The sequence below is a fragment of the Phycodurus eques genome, chromosome 5 (assembly GCF_024500275.1).
Source record: "Phycodurus eques isolate BA_2022a chromosome 5, UOR_Pequ_1.1, whole genome shotgun sequence".
In the NCBI taxonomy this organism is placed as follows: domain Eukaryota; kingdom Metazoa; phylum Chordata; class Actinopteri; order Syngnathiformes; family Syngnathidae; genus Phycodurus; species Phycodurus eques.
This window is the reverse complement of record NC_084529.1, coordinates 3,371,997-3,391,466: the sequence shown is the minus strand read 5'-3', so window position 1 is coordinate 3,391,466 and position 19,470 is coordinate 3,371,997. Positions and strand designations below refer to the sequence as shown.

The following is a 19,470-nucleotide window of genomic DNA, read 5'->3' as shown; positions in this document are numbered from 1 at the left end:
GATGATGGTGATGTCGAGTGGCTGACACGCCCCCCGCCCTGCCCGCCCCGCCTCCGCTACTCAGGAGGTGGCGGACAACCAGATCGACTCCGGAGACCTGATGGAGTGTCTGGCGCAGAACAAGCACCAGAAGGAAATGAACGACAAGTGCTCGGTGGGAGTCACTCACTTCCAGCTGGTGAGACTCCCCCGACCCCTGACCCCCGCCGCTCCTCCTGTCATTTTCTTGAATTTACTTTCAAACTGCTTCACTGAAATGTATTTCGACAATCTTTTGAATAATTGAACTCCTCAGTTGAAGTAAGTTAATGGGAGTAACAAAATACAAGAAAATTGGGGAATGAACACTTTCATATATACATTTTTATCTATTAAATTTTTACCTAATTGCATTAGTTCACGGAAACCTTTCATTACATAAAATTGGTCATTTGATTCAAAGTAAAAATATGTAACAGATTTGTATTAATTTTATTTATCTCGTTAGATTGATTCATCTTAAGTTGTAAATTGTAGTTTTTTTGTTTTTTTACTAAATCGTTGAACTATAATTATGAATGAGTTAAAAATTTAGACTCAATCATATTAAAAAAACATTACATTTTTTATTCATTTAAAGCTCATTGGTTAACTGATTATTTTTTTGTAAATATTAAAAATATGCATGTATATATAATAAGTAATTTAATTTAAAAAATGTTTTACAGTAAACATTTACATGGTAAATAGTGATCGCATTAAATTATGATTGATTTTAAATATAAAAAATATGAAACTATTTCCTACAGACTTATGAATTTTATAAAATTGGTGCCTGCGTGGATTTTCTCGGGCCACTCCGGTTTCCTCCCACATCCCAAAAACATGCACGCTAGGTTAATTTAGACAACTCAAAATTGCCCGTAGGTGTGAATGTGGGTGCAAATGGTTGTTTGTTTGTATGTGCGCTGCGATTGGCTGGCAACCAGTTGAGGGTGAACCCCGCCTCCTGCCCGATGATAGCTGGGATTGGCACACCCGCGACCCCAGTGAGGAGAAGTGGCTCAGAAAATGGATGGATGGATGGTAAATTAATGATTAATATTTAAAATGAGAATTCTGTTAAAATAAACTTTCAGTTTTTTATGTTCTCTTTTTAAATTAAATTGGTTGACTTGTTTATTGTAGGTTGCAAAATATTAGAAAAAAAATAAAACCTTAACACATTTAATGTACTTATTTTTGACATTTGTAACTTAATTACAATGTATTTTAAAACAATTTAAAAATAAGATTGAATCTTATTTTACATACACATTTCAATGTTTTTCTTCTCACTGTAGGATGAGCTGGCCCATCTGTGGCTTTTTTCAAAATGAAATGTGGCCCTTAAGTGCAAAAGATTGCCCCACACATGATTTGTCTCTTTTTTTGTGTTGTGTTGGCACAGATCCAAGTCAAAGATTTCCGCTTTTCGTACAAATTCAAGACGGCCTGCAAGGAGGACGTCCTCAAACTTTGTCCCAACATCAAGAAGAAGTAAGACCCGCCCGCTCGTCCGCTGGCCAATTGATTAGGCACGCTCTCAAAAACACACGAAACTCAGAACCGGGTCAAGCTTAGTACCGTATTTATCACGACCCTAAGGCACACCGTATTAAAAGGCACAGTCTCAGTTACGGGGTCTGTTTCTGTATTTAACACATACATAAGGCACAAAGTATTATTGGGCGCAGGCATGGTAAAACATACGCTGGCTTAAAACATACGGTAGCATGCATGCACGCTACAACAATGTTTTTAAAAAGGCAGCGGGAGCAAAACTGATTTCGGTTGTACTTTATTGAAGTATTTAACAATGTACTCACGTTATTTTATGATCAATCCTCATCCACAAATCCATCAAAGTCCTCATCTTCTGCATCCGAAATGAACAGCTGGGCAAGTTCTCGTTGCCGGGTGGCTGTTCAGCAATGACGCCGGCTTTCGCGAACGCTCGGACAAGAGTCAACGCAGATACCTTAGCCCAAGCAACCACAATCCATTCGCATATGGTGGCGTAACTCGCCCGGCGTTGCCTCCCTGTCTTAGTAAAGCTGTGTTCGCCATCTGTCATCCATGGCTCCCACGCCGCTCGCAACTTCACTTTGAACGCCACTTTTACACGGATGTCCAGCGGTTCGTCAAGCCTCCCGGAATGATGGCAAGCCCCGAATTATTGCCCTCAGTCGAATGGTGACTTGAGACGCTTCTCCCGGCTGCTCTTTCCTCATTAATCCACTGCTCGAGTTGGTCTTCCAACTCGGGCCACCTCGCCTTGTTTCCGCGGAAACTCAGCTCGGTCTTCTCGACTTGGCGAAGCTCGTTTTCCTGCTTCCTCCGCTTGCGAACAGTGGATTTGTTGCTCTTGAATTCTCTCGCGGCTGCTCGATTCCCATGTTCCTCCGCGTAACTGATAGCTTTCAGTATAAACTGTGCTTCGTACGCACCTGTCTCTTCGTAGGTGCCATTTCCGGGGGTCCTTAGCCAAACCGATGTTGTTTTGCACAATGCACACCCCGGCGCTATATACCTACTGGGGGCGTGGCTTTACCGTCCTCCTTCACGCACCCTTCCACCTTTACCCTCCGCATGCTGTCCTCAGCCACGTCCGCTTTTCCTCTGTATAAACAGCGTGTCGGCAGGAGATGCTCCCAATCAGTCAAGCAGTCGAAAAAAAAAAAAAAAAAATCAAGTGGAACGCTCATCATACAACATTTATAGATGTTGGAACTCGGTGCACACAAGCCGCACCGCATTGTAAGGCGCCCCGTCCATTTTGGAGAAAATTTAAGTGCGCCTTATGGTCGTGAAAAAACGGGACATGCTTCTTTTTTTTTTTTCCCCCTTCTTCTTCCACATCTGAGGATGATTGTAGCCAAACGTTGAGTTTTAAAATGGACAGATGGGTCACATCGTTCAGAGAAAAACGTGTAAAATTATAGTAATATAACAGCATTATAAAATTCACAATTTCTAATATTTAGAATTATTTACAATTATATATGAGCCAATTTGTTACATTAAAAAACGGCAAACAAATGTTGTTTCGCGGCATACCGGTACTACAGTATATCTACCGGAGGCGTAGCGGCAGTAAGCCTACGTACTGTACGTAGCTTTACGTAATGTTCTCTAATTGGTTTAACCCTGCCAGCGTACGTAGTGTACGTATTACGTCCCTATGTCGGCGGGAAACGGTCCGACAGTCAATCAAGCGGAGCGCTTACCAAAATCGCACAACAACATTTTTACAGATTTTGGAACTCGCCGCACACACAAGGCTCACCGGTTTAAAAGGCGCACTGTTGATTTTTGAGAAAATTAAAGGCTTTTAAGTGCACCTTATAGTACGGAAAATACGGTGAATGCATTTTACATGAATAATTTTCGCGAAAAACAATTGGTTAACAAATGCAAGAAATATGACAGGACTCTGGCTAATGTCAATTGTTTGGCAGGCCGTATGTGGTCCACAGGCCCCGTTTTGCGCAGCGCTGTCAGGAACGGGCCGTGTTGTGACGTAACGCCGCCGGCGTTGTGTGTTTGCCAGGGTGGACGTGGTGACGTGTCTGAGCAGCGCGGTGAGGAACGACACCCTGCAGGACGCCAAGGAGCAGCGCGTGTCAGTCAAGTGTCGCAAGCAGCTGCGCGTGGAGGAGGTGGAGATGGTACGCCGAGCGGCGGCCACGTCGCGCTTTGTCTTCTCCGCTTTCTCGCTGCGCTGCGATGTCGCAAAATGCCAAGACGGGTCGCAAAAAAAACTCCGCGGTTTTGTGGCGGGGCAGGGCAACGCCATAAATCTGCGGTGTGTTGTTGCAGCACATGATGTATTTTTGCGGCATCGTTTTGCGACGTCGCAAAATGCCGACACGGCGCAGCGATTCCGATTCAGATGTCGTCCGTCGCCACTGGGGAAAACGTCAAATGTTTTGTCTGCAGTCTGAGGACATCCGGCTGGAACCGGATCTCTACGAGTCGTGCAAGCAGGACATCAATCGCCTGTGTCAGAACGTGGCCTTCGGAAACGCACAGGTTGGCACGCGCGCACCTGTCGACAATTGACGCGTCACGTGACGTGCGACGTGCGTGTGCAGGTGATGGAGTGTCTGAAGGAGAACAAGCGTCAGCTGACTCAGCGATGTCGCCAGAAGATCTTCAGACTGCAGGAAGCGGAGATGGTGGATCCCGAACTGGACTATCAGCTCATGAAGTTCTGCAAGCACATGATCAGGGTACGTGGCGTGACGGATGGCGAGGAGAGGTCACGGGGTCGCGGTTGGTTCGCAGACTTCTGGGGAGCGCCGCCCAGAACAAAAACACTCTGCGCAAGTACCGCAATCGGGACCGACATTCAAATACAGGAGCATGATAGCCCGAAATACTGATCAAAAACCAGACAAAACCTATTCCTATTGTATTCCTAAAATTGTAATATTACAAGAAAAAAGACAGAAGTCCAGATTTTTTTCCCCCAAAAAAACTTTCAATTATACTTAGTCATAATATTAAGGAGAGAGGAAAAAAAAAACTGTTGTGATATTATGGGGGAACAACCCTGTCGGGATAAAGAATCCAGACTAAGAAGGAAATACCAATAAGAAACATGACAAGAATGAACTCAAAATTAGATTTGTCAAACTAGTCAAAAACAAGGCATTTTCCAGGAATGAAGTCAAAATATAAGCAAAAGCTTTTCAAATAATAGTTGTAATTTTACATGCAAATTAAAACTTTAAATTCCAAGACAATAGTTGTAATGTTACAAGAAAACCAGTCAGTTTTTTTAGAAAAATGACATGAGAATTGAAGATATTTACGTAAAGTCAAAATATAGGAAAACCCTAACGCTGCGAGAGTAGAATTGCAATTGCCACATAAAGTTTAGGATAGGCAAAGCAGTGGGCCGCAAACATTTTTTCCCAAATAGTTTGCTCTCAAAGTGCCACCATTAAAAATGAGGCTGTGCTTTTATTCTGAGAATTGTGCACTGCACATCCGCAGATGCCAACTAAACCTTAAAGTATATTTATTATTATTGTCAGCTACTGCAACATCATGCATAGTTTGAAAATGAACGCTGCAATCAAATATAGGAACTTATAAAAAACTACTTTCAGAAATGATTCAAAATGTATGGGACATAAAACGTAAATAAACATTTGACCAAAGTGTGTTTCAAAACAAAATATTCTTAAAGATTAAATGCAAATATATGCTCTTAAAAAGTGAAATACAACTGAACTGCACATGGGCAGTGATTCTTTTGTGTGCCACTAGAGTTAGCCCACAGGCCACTAGTGCTACTAGTACTGCACTTTGAGATTGACAGAACTAGGTCATCTGACCACTGCTAACTTTGAAGTAGCATTTTCTAAATTTAATCTGTGTGTGTGTGTGTGTGTGTGTGTGTGTGCGGCAGCGGTTCTGCACGGAGTCGGACGGCAAGAACGTCCTTCAGTGTCTGAAGCAGAACAAGAACAGCGAGCTGATGGATCCCAAGTGCAAGCAGACGATCACCAAGCGGCAGATCACGCAGAACACGGGTGCGGCCGCCAAGTGGGTCGCCACAACCCAAATAAAGACATCGGATTGCGGCATCGTCTCCACTTTTGGCCACCAAAAGGACATTTAAAATCCTTATGATTTGGCGCCGCATAGAGTAAAATGGCTTCTGTTCTAAAACATTTTGGTTCTCTTTTAGTTTGCCAAAGAGACGTTTTCAAGGAAACGAATGATGCCGTTTGGATTTTGAAAAGGGAAGATGCCCTCTGCCAACCAGAGAGAGCGATGACGTTTCATTTCAATGTAACGAGTGCAATCTGAATCGGCTGACCTTGCGGACAATCGACCGCAACAAGAAACGACTACAAATGTTTAAACGCAACAAACGACGTCAAGCGAGATCCATCCAGGTTACTTTCAAAAAGTCGCTCAAAAAGGGCGGAGGAGACGACGTAAACGCCGCTGATGCGTAACGTTCAAATGCAATAAGAGCAGAACATCAAGCCGGTAAAAAGGGAGAGCTCCCTCTGCCGGCCGCAGAAACAATCGTGACTAACAATCGTTTTGAGTTGTTTGAAGAGGTAAAACAAATCAGAGTGAGTGAATAGTTTTGTCGGGATGAAAAGATTCGATGGCATTTGAAAACCTTCCAATGTACGCGCATAATTTGAAATTGCGCTCAACTTGCCGACTTTGGTGTTTCAGACTACAGGCTGAACCCGATCCTGCGGAAGGCGTGCAAAGCCGACATTCCCAAGTTCTGCCAGGCCGTTCTCAACTCTGCGCCGGCCGACGGCGAGCTGGAGGGTCGCGTCATCAGCTGCCTCAAGCTCAAGTACGCTGACCAGCGCCTGTCGTCCGACTGCGAGGACCAGATCCGGGTCATCCTGCAGGAGTCGGCGCTGGACTACCGACTGGACCCTCAGCTGCAGCTGCACTGCACTCAGGAGGTTTCTGCGAGCGTTTTCTGACCGGCCGGCCGCCCGCCCGCGCGCCACGCTAAGCTAACATCTTTGTGCTCGCGTAGATCTCGCAATTGTGTCCCGAAGAGGCGGCGGCGCAGGAGCAGACGGGTCAGGTGGAGGAATGTCTGAAGGTCAACCTGCTGAGGATCACGCAGGATGCGTGCAAGAAGGTGATGACCGGCGATTGCTTCGCCCACGTTGTGTTAAGCAAAAAGTGTCTTTCAAGGGGGAGAGAAAACTTTTTGTCATATATGTGGAAGCAGTCTTTATGACTTAACAGGACGAGTGAAATGATCCGGTGCGGGAGGGGAAAAACAACAACAACAAACAGTCCACTGGCTCCATCTTGTGCCTCGGTTTTGAAAACCGGAGGAAAAAGTGAGCCGTGTGTGGCTTGCTGCACAATCCCAGATACGCAAGACTTTGCAAAACTTTGCTTTGAATAATGCCATTTTCTTTTTCTATAAGCAAAAAAAAAATAATGAAATTGGAACTCTGATTTTCATGATGGAAAAAAAAAAAAAAGCTTGATATTAGAGGTGCAGCAGTTAACTGTTTTGATTATCGATGAATCATTTTCGGGACCTTGATTTACTTGAAAGTGTCCAAATCTTCTGAATTTTAGCCTCTGATTTCGGTCCTCCTTGAAAGCAGGCCGGTTATTTTGGTTTTGTCAAACAAGGACATTTGCAAACGCATCTGTCCGCTTTGTCTTCGGAAAACAATGATTGTCGTTTTTGCCGGTTTAAATTCATGAATTTGCGTTCTGTCTCAATTGTTGTTTTTTTTCACTTGGATAAAGTTTAAAAAAAATTGGAGGGCGGGATTGAGATGACGTTAAAAAGAATTTAATCTGATTAATGTAAGAATAATTTAAATGAATCATCCGTTTTAGCCCTGCTAGACATTTTATTGTATTTTTCCCGGCCTTAATGCGCGTCGCTATAAAATTGTTGGGCTGCTTTTGCGCAGGAGGTGTTGAACATGCTGAAGGAGAGCAAGGCGGACATCTTCGTGGACCCGGTCCTGCACACGGCCTGCGCCCTGGACATCAAGCACCACTGCGCCGCCATCCCGCCCGGCAAGGGCCGCCGTGAGTCCGCGCCCGCCCGCTAAGAAGTATTTGGCATATTGGCGAGTGGAACGCGCCGCTGAGCCGCCGTCCGTGTCGCGTGTGCGCAGAAATGTCGTGCCTGATGGAGGCGCTGCAGGACAAACGTGTGCGTCTGCAGCCCGAGTGCAAGAAAAGACTTCAGGACCGCATCGACATGTGGAGCTACGCCGCCAAGGTAGCTATGGCGACGGTGGGCCCTCGCGGTTATGGGATGTCACATTCTGCGCGTTGGCAAAAAAAAAATTCCAAGTACTTAGTTCCGGGTTTCCTTTGGTTTGTTTTCAGCAGGCAGTAGTGGAAGTGCTAATCGTAGAACGTTTACAAGTACCTGAGATAAGTTGTAGTCTTCATGCACCACTTAAAGGGACGCTAAATTCTATTTTCTTGATTGAGTTGACCTTTATTTAAACAGTTAAGGTTTCTCGTTTGCAGACAGACAGCAAGTGCGGCAAGGCAAAATAAAAGCAAGTACAAATAAAAACAATAAAAACAACTCAATACTTGTACAGTGTGATATAGTTCCAAAAAACGTTACATCGTAGCATAAGATGAAAAAAGGATTCATAGCAGGCTAAGATGAGGTGCAGCCATCATGTACAACCTCCCAAACGTCCCTCACTAACTTTTGAAGCAATGATGTGAGTTCAGCTTTTTTTCGTCGTCTTCTTAAGCCTGCTGTTGAGAAAACTTTGAGTCGGGCATCCGGGCGGCGGGGTCAGGCTGGTCTGGTCCAATCTGCTCAAAAACAACTGATAAAACTGATAAAAACAACTTATAATTAGTTAAAAACAAGATCTCCGTCCCATACAAACTCCATCAGGAGCCACCATATTTACGCTGTGCGTAAACAATGACATCAACGTGCGTTTCCGTCGAGGCGAAGCATGCGCAGACAGACCTTTTGCCGGCTCAATTTAGAATGGCGAAAATTTGCTTCTGATCGCTTTGCCAAAAGGAATATTCCACCCCTGTGAACTCAAATGAAATTCCATTCGGATTCTGCCTGTTTATTCCAATTGAGGTGTTTGTATGGAGCATTTTAATTAGGTTTGGGCTTCTAAACCGATTAGAATCGGAATAGAAGACTTATTTATTACTTATTTCAGACCCAGGGAGATCCATATCACAGAGTAAAGAAAAACAACTTAATAGAGAAACAAGGAAGGAAGGCGGCACGCTGGGCGACTGGTTAGAGCGTCTGCCTCACAGTTCTGAGGACCGGGGTTCAATCCCTGGCTTCGCCCGTGTGGAGTTTGCATGTTCTCACCGTGCCTGCGTGGGTTTTCATGGTAGGTTAATTGACAACTCTAAATTGCCCGTAGGTGTGAATGTGAGTGCGAATGGTTGTTGGTTTGTATGTGCCCTGCGATTGGCTGGCAACCAGCTCAGGGTGTACCCCGCCTTCTGCCCGATGATAGCTGGGATGGGCTACAGCACGCCCGCGACCCTAGTGAGGAAAAGCGGCTCAGAAAATGGATGGGCGGGTTGGGTGGACTTTTTCGCCTTGCGGCCGCAGTGGACTGGCCGTGAGAAAGCCACCGAGAGGTTGATGCCCGCCCGAGACGGAACATTTTAGCGAGCGACGCGCCTTTCGGAAGTAATGGCTCCTCTCCCCGTGCGTACGGCCGCGTCGCTGTTGAAATGTAAATGCTCGGGTAACGTCTGATTTCAGATCGAGAGATCTTCTAAACTTTGGGGATGATTCTGCCGTTTTTCCATTTGTCTGGCTCGCAGAGCGGCATGTCTGGATGACGCCCATGTCTAATAAGTAGACTTTACACCGATGTTATCGGCCGATATTTAGCATTTTATGCCGATCGGCTTTGTCATAATTCGCCGATCATTGATCGGCTCCGCAAAAGACATTTACTCCTCGTCGCCATCGTGCACAGCATATTTGAATCCAAAAGCTAGTTTATTTTTAGCCTTGTCGCGTGTCTTTTGACGTAGTACTGTAAATAGCTGCCCACCAATAGTTATTTAAAAGAAACAAAACATGTCGGCGGTGTGGAACAGACAAAACGTCGGAGACGGGGAACACGCAATGCCCGGCCGGATCAGACTACAAGACAAATTGGATTTTTCACGATTGCACTGTTGTCAGACTACTGCAATAAAATCTTGGATTCCGATACCACCGCATCCCATATTTTTTACGATCATTGGGCTTTATCTTGTCAACTCAAATGTGACTGGATACACTCGTTACCATGGCGACGACAACAAGAGTGGAGCGCGCCGACGGTATTATAAGGACAACATGGGGAAAAACGTGTGTTGGTGGTCACCGGTGCTCAGAACAGGAGAGGACGTTCGTTTAAGGCTCGCTTGAGGTACGTTCACGTACTTTGAATAAGATACGGCTCGCAAGCAGGCAACCAAACGTTATGTAGCCTAGCAAGCTAGTGCTAGCACTCACGGTTGTGCGTAAACATGCTGCCGTTCTGTCGAATCGTGCTCTAAAGTTTCGGTGTGGGTGAAGTCATTTAATTGCAGCAAGTTAGCAGCCATTATTTCTGTCACGTGGTAATGTTGGTTTGAGCTGACTGATTAGAATACACGATGAGTGCAGTGATTTCCAACCTTTATGGAGCCAAGGAACTTATTTTACGATTGAAAAATCTCACAGCACACCAACAAAGAAAAATGGCACAAAAAGCGGATACGTTAATTACTTCCTGCCATCGAACAGAAGACCACTTCTCATTTGTTCTGTCTGTCACTATGCCTCACTGGCAAAAATAGAGGAACAAAGATACATTATTTATTGTAAAAATAATTGTTTGAGCAATTAAGTACATGAGTATATACAGTAAATGAACAGGTCATTTAAATCGACACATTCCTCCATCTTGTGATCGGTTATCGTTTTTTTTCACATCGCTGATTGGCGATCGGCCCCAAAATCCTGATCGTGTAAAGCCTACTCATAAGCACGAGCACCCTGAACTATCTTTATTTTCAATCATCCTATTCTCTTTGTATTTCACGACTTATCCAGGACCGCGGCTATCGTATTTTGTCCGTTGTGAAAATAAATTGCTGGCATCCTTGACTAAGTTGCGTGCGGACTCCAGGTGGCGCCGGCGGAGGGTTTGTCGGACCTGGCGACGCAGGTGCTGACGTCCCCGTCCAAGAACTACATCCTGACTGTGACGGGCGCCGGCGTGGCGCTACTCTTCCTGATGGGCCTGCTGTGCGGAAGGTTCACCAAACGAGTCACCCGGGAGCTGAAGGACAGGTAGACCCCGCCCGCCCACGCCGGGCTCTGGTCACGCCTGCAGGAGGAATGCCCGCCCCCTCCCTACCCGGAACACTCAAAAGTGGACGTCAACCACTCTTTTAGCCCCGCCCACTGTCAACGAGCCCCCCCCTTTCCTATTTTCCCTGTGCTGGTCGGGGTGCCGGTCGGTGGGTCAGAGGTGAAGATGTGAGGGAGCTCAACGTATAAATGTAAATTTAAAAAAAAAAAAAAAAAAAAAAAAAAAAAAAAAGTCACATGACCTGCTCGCCTGTGGAGCGCCGCGATGACTCCGCCCCTTATCGTGTTGAATTTATTGCTGTGGGACTGCCAGGTAGGCGGTGCCAAACCAGCGCCCCCCCCCCCACGCATTCTTGTGTAATTTGGCTTTTGTTTCTACTTAAGGTGCCCCCACACACACACACACACACACACACGCTTGCAGTGCTTTTGCCCTACACCACACCTGTGCCATAAACGCAGCACCACACCTGCCATTTGCTCGGCTCACCAGCCGCTGGTGTCGCCGTGTTTCCATCTCGCGTTGCAGTGACGTCACAAAGATTTTGTCATATTGTGACGGTGTGTCCGTGAGGTTGTTTCAGGACTTGACTACCCTGTGAGGTCACAAAGATGCAAAATCTTTTTCTTTCTAGTGAAAAACATCTCAAGACAGTTTTGACTGTTCTCGACATTTTCAGCAAAACATGAAGACTTGTCTTATGGTACAAGATCTTAATCTTATCAAGTCAATTCCTACTCATTCCAAAGTTCGCTCTTTTTTTTCTTTCAACATTTTTCTCACAGCAGTGATGTCATTGTGTGGCATTTGCGCTGTTGTGACTTTAACGCACAGTGATTCCATTCTAGTGCTGCAGTTTTCTTCTTTGTCATGAAAAACGGTCTCTTCGCAAGTGAAGGTTCAAAGATATGACATCAGGAAAAACAGCACTACAGTGATGTCATCGTCTTGTGATGTCATCACTGCGCAGATGAGTCGTGAGTTCGGTGGCAAAAGTTGGCCGTCGCTTTGGTGACGTCGCCGTTTAGCTGATCAGACTTGCTGGTCCACTCCCCCCAAATGTATTATAAGTTGTAAATTGCGTGGTGTGGCGCTGCTGCCCTCTGTGGGGGAGCTGAGCACATCGCAGGAAGCAAGACAAAAAAAAAAGATTTGATGTAGAGGAGAGGCTGGAATCATTGCACATTTGTCAGTCGTTTTGCCAGGTGTATAAAACTGTCGCTAGTTAGCTCAGCCTTATTTATTTGTATACGTGGGGCATGCTCGCCTTCCAACAAATGTTCTCCGCTCTGATTGGACGGGAGTTTGTGACGCGGACGTGGCCGCGCTGCGATTGGCACTTTTTAAGTGACTTGACATTTGATTGGCGGCTGGCTGTGAGGAGGTCGCCATTTTGTTTGTGGGTCAAGTTGTCACGGCGCGCTCATTTCTGCGTAGGTTTCACCTGGTGGTCAAAGGGTGGGATTGGACCGCGTGGAACCCGAAGCGATGACGTCACTGCGCAGTGATGTCACGCCGTCGCATCGTGATGTTGTGGTTTTGTGACCGCGCAAAACCGCAGCATCTCCGCGCAGACGGTCACCGGACGGTTTTGCGACATCACTGTGGCGTGTCGGAGGAGTGCGCGGACGTGAGCGCGTGACAGACAACTGAGGCTTTGCGTGAATGCGGCTTCTTCTTCTGGTTGTCGGGCGAGCAGACGAGCTTTATTTTGTGTTGAAGAAAATGTTTTTGTAAATTTTTTTTTGTTTGTTTTTTTTTTTTTTTTTTTTTTTTGCTTCTGTCCATTTTTTCTGCTCTTTTTTTGTGTACAGATATGAACATGAGTGGTTTGTTGATAATAAAGTCTGCAAGGTTTCTACTAGATCGTCCTCGTCTTTGTTGCTTGACCTCACAAACATGCCAATGAACATGCTAATATGCAATTAAACATGCTAAAGCAGTGCTTTTCAAACTTTTTACAGCAAGTGCTGCTAAAATACCTACCAGTGGAGAAGCGTAGCTATTCTAAAATGTATATTTAATATTATTGTAGACGGTATAGTTTTCGGCTTCGAGAACCGATTGGAACGAGTGTTGTTTCGTTCGCAAACGTTTCGAACAACGGTTTATGAAATACGCTATTGGTGCACGAGTGTACTGAGGAACTGAAGAATGATTCGTTCGTTTGTGATCCGCTCAGTACGATGAATGATTCGTTTGCGCAAGGAGCGACGTACTACGCATTTAACGTACTTTGAAGCGCAAATCCTGACGTCCTCCCGGGGATTAGTTTTCACGAGCAGCCGTTTCGTCAAACTAGCGGCTAATGTTGAGTCAGTCAAGCACACACAAGGGCGGGGATGGTGTCGCCACAATCTTAACGGCCTCCATGTACCTGAAGTCATAAAAGGACACGAGACCGACCGGTGTGAGGCAAACTGAAGCGGCAGCAGGGAGTTTAAGGGGGAGATTTCTTTGAAAAGATTAAAATGACATACATGTACATAATCTACACAAACATTTTTTTGTATAGAACTTGTTTGTTACAAAAGAGTAAATGATAAACATTTTATGGACAGATGAACCATAAACGGAGCTTTTTGGCAATGCACGCAAACAGTATGTTTACAGATGGCGCAATGAAGCCTTTAAGGAAAAGAACAACAGCCTGCCAGCAGTCAAGCACGGTGGACGATCCATAATTTCGTGGGGCTGCTTTCCCGCATCTGGTACTGGAGACCTTGGCCATATCACGGGAAGCGCCCCAACCGGTCTCAAAGGGAGGGGCACGCATTTTGGAAGAAGTGATGCATGTGGTCAACTCCACTTTGTTCCCATATGTAGTAAAGGTTTATTTTGTTAATTTCACCTGTTCTACCCTTTGCAATTTCAGATTACGAAGCCAAAACGGCAAAAGGCAACATTTTTTGAAATTCATGAGGCGCGTACCGGACTGCGATCACGTCGCTTGAATGACGACCCAGTGGTGGCAATCAAAATGATCTTCATATTTGATGTTACGATTGTTAAGTTTTCCTTTTGCACCTTTTTTCTTCAGCCCCGTCCCTCGTGTCCACCATCCAGCCACTCGTGTGCCTCGTTGTCCCCTCGGTTTGCTTGTATTTAGTTGCCCGTTTTCTGTCAATCTGCGTTGTCGCTGCAAGTCACGTTATGATTTTTGGTTTTGACGAGTTTAGCCGTAGTGTTACTTGAACCTTGCTTTTTGGACTTTGCTACGTTTTGCCCTTTTGCCTTATTTGTTTTATCGAAAATATTCTGCTTCTGAGATTCCTGCACTCCCGCCTTGCCTCGATGGCGTGACGCAACGATTACACCGGCTGTTTCTCCCAACCGATGGTTTAACACTTTCATCTCGTTTGAATCCAATGTTGAGTAAAGTCACATGTGACTTGTAACTGTAACCAACTACATCAACTTTAATTAAAGTTTGCAGTGAGGCGTAAAAATGAGCTAACATTGATGATTAAACAGCATTATCACGGACATGTGGTCGCCTTGTTTGTCGACTTTTTTTTTTTTTAATGATTAATTCCAGACACGACGACCTTTGACAGCAGGCTTGTTTGCGGTGCATGCTGGGTCGTCGCTCACCAGCAGGAGAGTTTGAGCAGGAGACAATTGACTCTGAGGTAAGCGCTATTCATTGTTTTTTTTTTTTTTGAATGAATTTAACATGACTGTGATTTTTGTTTATTGGCCGGATTTATTTGCACAGTTAATTCTACATGACAGCAAACGCAATAATAAACGTATTGTGAGATGACCATTTCCATCAAAATGATTTGTATCTAGGTATCTTTGAAATGAAGTATAACCAAATGTTTTTGCGTCGAGTGTACTGTGAGTGTGTACCTAATGAAGTGACCACTGAGTGTGTGCGCACTCAAATCGAGCTTGAATTCTTTACATTGTATTGAACTGTTTTTACAAATATTTTTAGGAGGGTGAAATGGAGCACTGGCATTTCCGTTCGTTTCAATGGGGGAAGGTTGTTTTGAATTCCGAGTATGGTCACGAAACGAATTAAACTTGTATCTCAAGGCACCGCTGTACGGCGCTGTGAAAATGTTTTGGACCCCTTAAGTTCCTTTTTAGTTTCCCCACTTTTTTAAAGATCATCAAATAATTGGAAAGATTAGTGCCCAGGCAAACATAAAATGCAGTTTTTAAATGTTCATTTTATTTAAGGGATAAAAAGAACTATTCCAAGCTACATCGTGGTCCTGCTGCAGAACCCAAGTGTGCTTCAGCTTGAGGTCTTGAACTGAAGGCCGAATATTCATCTCCAAGATTTTCTGGTGAAGAGCAGAATTTATGGTTTCATCGATCGCAGCAAGTCGTCCAGGTCCCGAAGGTGCGAAGCAGCCCCAGACCATCAGATTGTCACCAACATTTTTTGGCTGTAGGTATGATGTTCTTTTTCTGAAATGCTGTACATTTACGCCAGATGTAGCGAGATGCACATCTTTCAAGAAGTTCACTTCAACATTTTTTTACTTCATTACCTTTTGCGTACAGGGTCAGGTAGCTTTAATGCACGAAATCACCATTTTAAAAACAGCATTTTGTTGACTTGGGTTATCTTTGTCTATTTGCATTTGTTTGATCTTAAAAATGAAAGTGGAGACACTATGCAAAAAGAAATAAGAATTTGACAAGGGGGGCAAATACTTATTGACACGAGGAGCTAAAATGGGGACAAAAGACAAAAACTAGTACTAAATATTGACTGGATTGTGTTGCAGGGTATTCAACAACAAAAAAGGCGTATAGGTCAACATGTCTGAAATGTTTCACTTTTCTCCCGTTTAACAACACGGCTGCCTTACTAGTAACTAGTTGATGAGTAACTCGTCCATTCGTCAATAAGCAGTCGTCAGCCGTTTGTTCCTTCGGATCGTCACGGCTGAACTTTTCCCCAACTCGTCGCCGCACAGGAGCCGACGGGACGTTGTTGCGGTGTGGAGGATGACCTCTGCGCGCAGCCCGCTGACCACGCTTGTGCTCAACACCAGCGACGGCGTTCCCGCCGCTCGCGTGTCCCTCAGCCTGCATCGACTCGACTCGGAGCTCAAGCTGTGGAACATGCTCAACGTCGGGTACGACACGCACACCGAACGCTGTGCCGCTGCGGGTTTCTCGACGTGCGGTACTGCCGGCTCCCCCTAGTGGGACACGCAAGAATTACTGAATGAACACTGAATTACTGTTGAAAGTGACTTTTGACTCGCTCCGGTACATTTCGGTGGTTGTACTTGTCGGTACAATACATTTGCATTTGATCTTTCAGAGCGGTTTGTGCTCAAATGATTGTTCAGATACTTTTTTTTTTTTTTTTTTTTTTGGTTTCACTTAAGTGCAACACATCAAGTACCGAGCACAACAAGTAGCCTCCTTTTTATTTTCCAATATTTCAATACATTGCATAATGTTCCAATTTGAGCACTTAAAAGCCATTAACCAGTTATTGAATCAACTGGGGGATTAAATGACAAATGTAGAGTCAATGAATATTTTTTTAATTAAATACATTAAAAATAATAGAGAAATAAAATTTAATAATCATCATTATAATCAATAAAAAAAAAGTGATACTACAAGCAAAGTAGTTTGCTTTTGAAAACGCACAGGTGGGCAACCTCATGCGAAGATGAGAAAAATACATCCACTACACTGAATTTGATGAGTACTGTTCGGATGTATTTCACATGAAAACATTGAAATACAACTTTTTATTAAAATCGAATGCGCCATATTATTGAATCGAATCCTTTTTCAAGGACTTTTTTTTTTTTTTTTCATTTTCCGATATTTAAGCGCGGCGTTAATGTTCAAACTGTATTGCAATAATATTCGATAAAACGTCTCCCTCACTTTTGATCAATGTCTAAGCCTACTACGCTACTGTATTTGAATGTTGTCACGAAGGTGGTACTTGGAGAACAGACTATTTTGCGAGGTGGTACTTGGTATAAAAAGTGTGAGAACCTCTGAATGAGTATTTGCCGCCCAGTCGTGGCTTACTTGCTGGTACACGCGAGTGACATATTTCTAAAACACGTTTTGATGTCGTACGTCAGGACGACGGATGAAGACGGCCGCTGCCCGGGACTCATCAGCCGGGAAGCGTTCGTCCCGGGAATGTACAAGTTGCGCTTTGAGACCGGCTCGTACTGGGCCAGCCTGGAACGCCGCTCCTTCTATCCCTACGCCGAGGTCATCATTTTGCACCCTTCATTTTTATAAGTTCAACATTTAGAAGATGAACTCCAATTCCAATGAAGTCGGGGCGTTGTGTTAAACATAAATAAAAACAGAATACAATGATTTGCAAATCATCTGCAACCTATATTTAATTGAATACACTACAAAGACAAGATATTTAATGTTCAAACTGATCAACTTAACTGTTTTTCGCAAATAATCATGAACTTCGAATTTTATGGCTGCAACACGTCCCAAAAAAGCTGGGACACGTGGCAAAAAAAAACAAACTGAAAAGTTTTGGAATGCTCATACATATAGGTTTTGGAGAAACATATGCTGCCATCCAAGCAACGTCTTTTTCATGGACGCCCCTGCTTATTTCAGCAAGACAATGCCAAACCACATTCTGCACGTGTTACAGCAGCGTGGCTTCGTAGTAAAAGAGTGCGGGTACTAGACTGGCCTGCCTGCCGTCCAGACCTGTCTCCCATTGAAAATGTGAGGCGCATTATGAAGCGTAAAATACGACAACGGAGACCTCGGACTGTCTTTTATCTTGTGTATTCAATTAAATATAGATTGAACATGATTTGCAAATCATTGTCTTCTGTATTTTAACACAACGTCCCAACTTCATTGGAATTGGGGTTGTACATTGTGAATTGTATTTTCTAAGTAGTTAAGAAACTTTTGTTAAAGGGGAAGTTTACCGGTTTAACTTTTTGTCATACTTTTGAAAATTATCGCTAAAAACCTGACAGAAGTACATCAGTAGTAGGCTTTTCTCCGGTTTCCTCCCACATCCCCAAAACATGCGTGGTAGGTTGATTGAAGACTCTAAATTGCCTGTAGGTGTGAATGGTTGTTTGTTTCTATGTGCCCTGCGATTGGCTGGCGACCGGCTCAGGGTGTACCCCGCCTCTCGCCCGAAGATCGCTGGGATAGGCTCCGGCAGCCCGTGACCCGACTGAGGAGAAGCGGTACAGAAAATGGATGGATGGAAGTTCAGACTTAAGGCTGGGTAAAACAATCAAATAACTCCGCTAAGTCGACTTTAAAAATTGGTCAGCGCAAAATTTCGGAGCCATATTTGGCCACCGGATCCGGTGTTTCACACGGACATTTATCGCAGACGGATGCGGTCTTGGGCCGGCGAAAAACTTTGCCAAAAACGACAGAGGAGCGTCTGTAAGTGATTTTGAAAACACTATTAGATGTGAAATCTACAGATAACATGATGTATGAGTTAGCTCAATGGTAATCAACATTTTTTTTTTTTTTTTTTTAAACCTGTCGTCGTACTAGAGCGGCTCCGACTACCGGAGACAAATTCCTTGTGTGCTTTTGGACATACTTGGCAAATCAAGATGATTCTGATTTTGATAAAATGATAGGAAAAAAAAAAAAAAAAAAAAAAGCTCATCGCGATTGCTAACCATTTAGCATTTTGCAGTCTCCAATTCTGGACATCAAATGTATTCCATACGCTCAGTACCAACATATGCAGCGATCAATCGTCTTTCTATCCACGTGTGTGTTCGGCAGGTGGTGTTCACCATCACGGATTCGACGCAAACGATTCACCTGCCGCTGCTCATGAGCCGCTTCTCCTACAGCACGTACGTGGGAAGCTGAGGCAAAAACCTTTTATCTGCTCACCGACAAGGAACGCTCATGACGTACGCGTACTTGTGAAACTCGATTTGAAGCCATCGCAGTAGTGAACACCCTCCGACACATTGTGTGTCACTGACTGAACTGTAAACTTTGATGTCGTGTGCGGCGGACGGTCCGTTGCCTCGCATTCGACGGAAGGCCGGGATTGACCTCGACAGCGGCAGGTGGCCATCTCATCCGCTCGTACTCGGTTGTCCTCGTCCGTGAGAATAAAGTTACACTGTTCGTTATCAAATTGAAGTTGCAGTGGTGGGCAAACGTTTGGATTTTTTTTTTTTTTTTCTTTTTAAAAGACCGCTCGTGGGCCGCATCATTCGTAAATGAGGTTTGAAAAAGGGATGTCAAATTGGTCATTTTGACAGTAGAATTCAAATTTGTTTTCATTTTCTCTCATATTAATATTGATCATTCATCCAGTATATGTGCAACCGACTGAATGGCTGAATGCTGAATGGGACTAGGACAAAAGAGTTGTAAACATGTATTTGACATTGAGATGTCACCGCAGAACCACTAAAGATGACAAAATCCGATGTTTAGGCTTCGTTCATGTTTACGTGTCATATATTTGTATAAATGAATGGTATAAGTTTTTATTTTTTGTCCGAAGACACCAGCCATTAAGATGACCACCTTTTTAGCAAGTTTGGCCTCAAACGATCATGTCATCAACCCAAAGTCGTGCCCTTTAGCCTAGCATACACAGGACAGGAAGTCC

At 44.3% G+C, this 19,470-nt stretch overlaps 2 protein-coding genes across 4 annotated transcripts in view; both read left to right on the top strand.

The window, feature by feature from the left end:
* The window catches only part of glg1a (golgi glycoprotein 1a), a 28,765-nt gene extending 16,039 nt beyond the window's left edge, over positions 1 to 12,726 (top strand). For 2 of the 3 annotated variants that reach the window (XM_061676937.1, XM_061676939.1), the window contains 11 exons: positions 65 to 178; positions 1,430 to 1,518; positions 3,572 to 3,689; positions 3,961 to 4,053; positions 4,116 to 4,253; positions 5,441 to 5,564; positions 6,229 to 6,473; positions 6,551 to 6,658; positions 7,461 to 7,581; positions 7,671 to 7,777; positions 10,680 to 12,726. In XM_061676937.1, coding sequence (XP_061532921.1) covers positions 65 to 178; positions 1,430 to 1,518; positions 3,572 to 3,689; positions 3,961 to 4,053; positions 4,116 to 4,253; positions 5,441 to 5,564; positions 6,229 to 6,473; positions 6,551 to 6,658; positions 7,461 to 7,581; positions 7,671 to 7,777; positions 10,680 to 10,847 — 1,425 coding nt within the window. In that variant the 3' untranslated portion in view covers positions 10,848 to 12,726. Of the gene's footprint in view, positions 1 to 64; positions 179 to 1,429; positions 1,519 to 3,571; positions 3,690 to 3,960; positions 4,054 to 4,115; positions 4,254 to 5,440; positions 5,578 to 6,228; positions 6,474 to 6,550; positions 6,659 to 7,460; positions 7,582 to 7,670; positions 7,778 to 10,679 lie in introns of those variants that run through there. The other variant, XM_061676940.1, reaches the window with a different exon arrangement.
* Positions 12,727 to 15,836: 3,110 nt separating this feature from the next.
* On the top strand, positions 15,837 to 18,952 carry LOC133402924 (5-hydroxyisourate hydrolase-like). Its single transcript, XM_061677240.1, has 3 exons — positions 15,837 to 15,967; positions 16,949 to 17,084; positions 18,621 to 18,952. Exons 1-3 carry the CDS (start codon positions 15,837 to 15,839, stop codon positions 18,708 to 18,710), a joined length of 357 nt encoding a protein of 118 aa, XP_061533224.1. The 3' UTR covers positions 18,711 to 18,952.
* Positions 18,953 to 19,470: the final 518 nt, after the last annotated feature.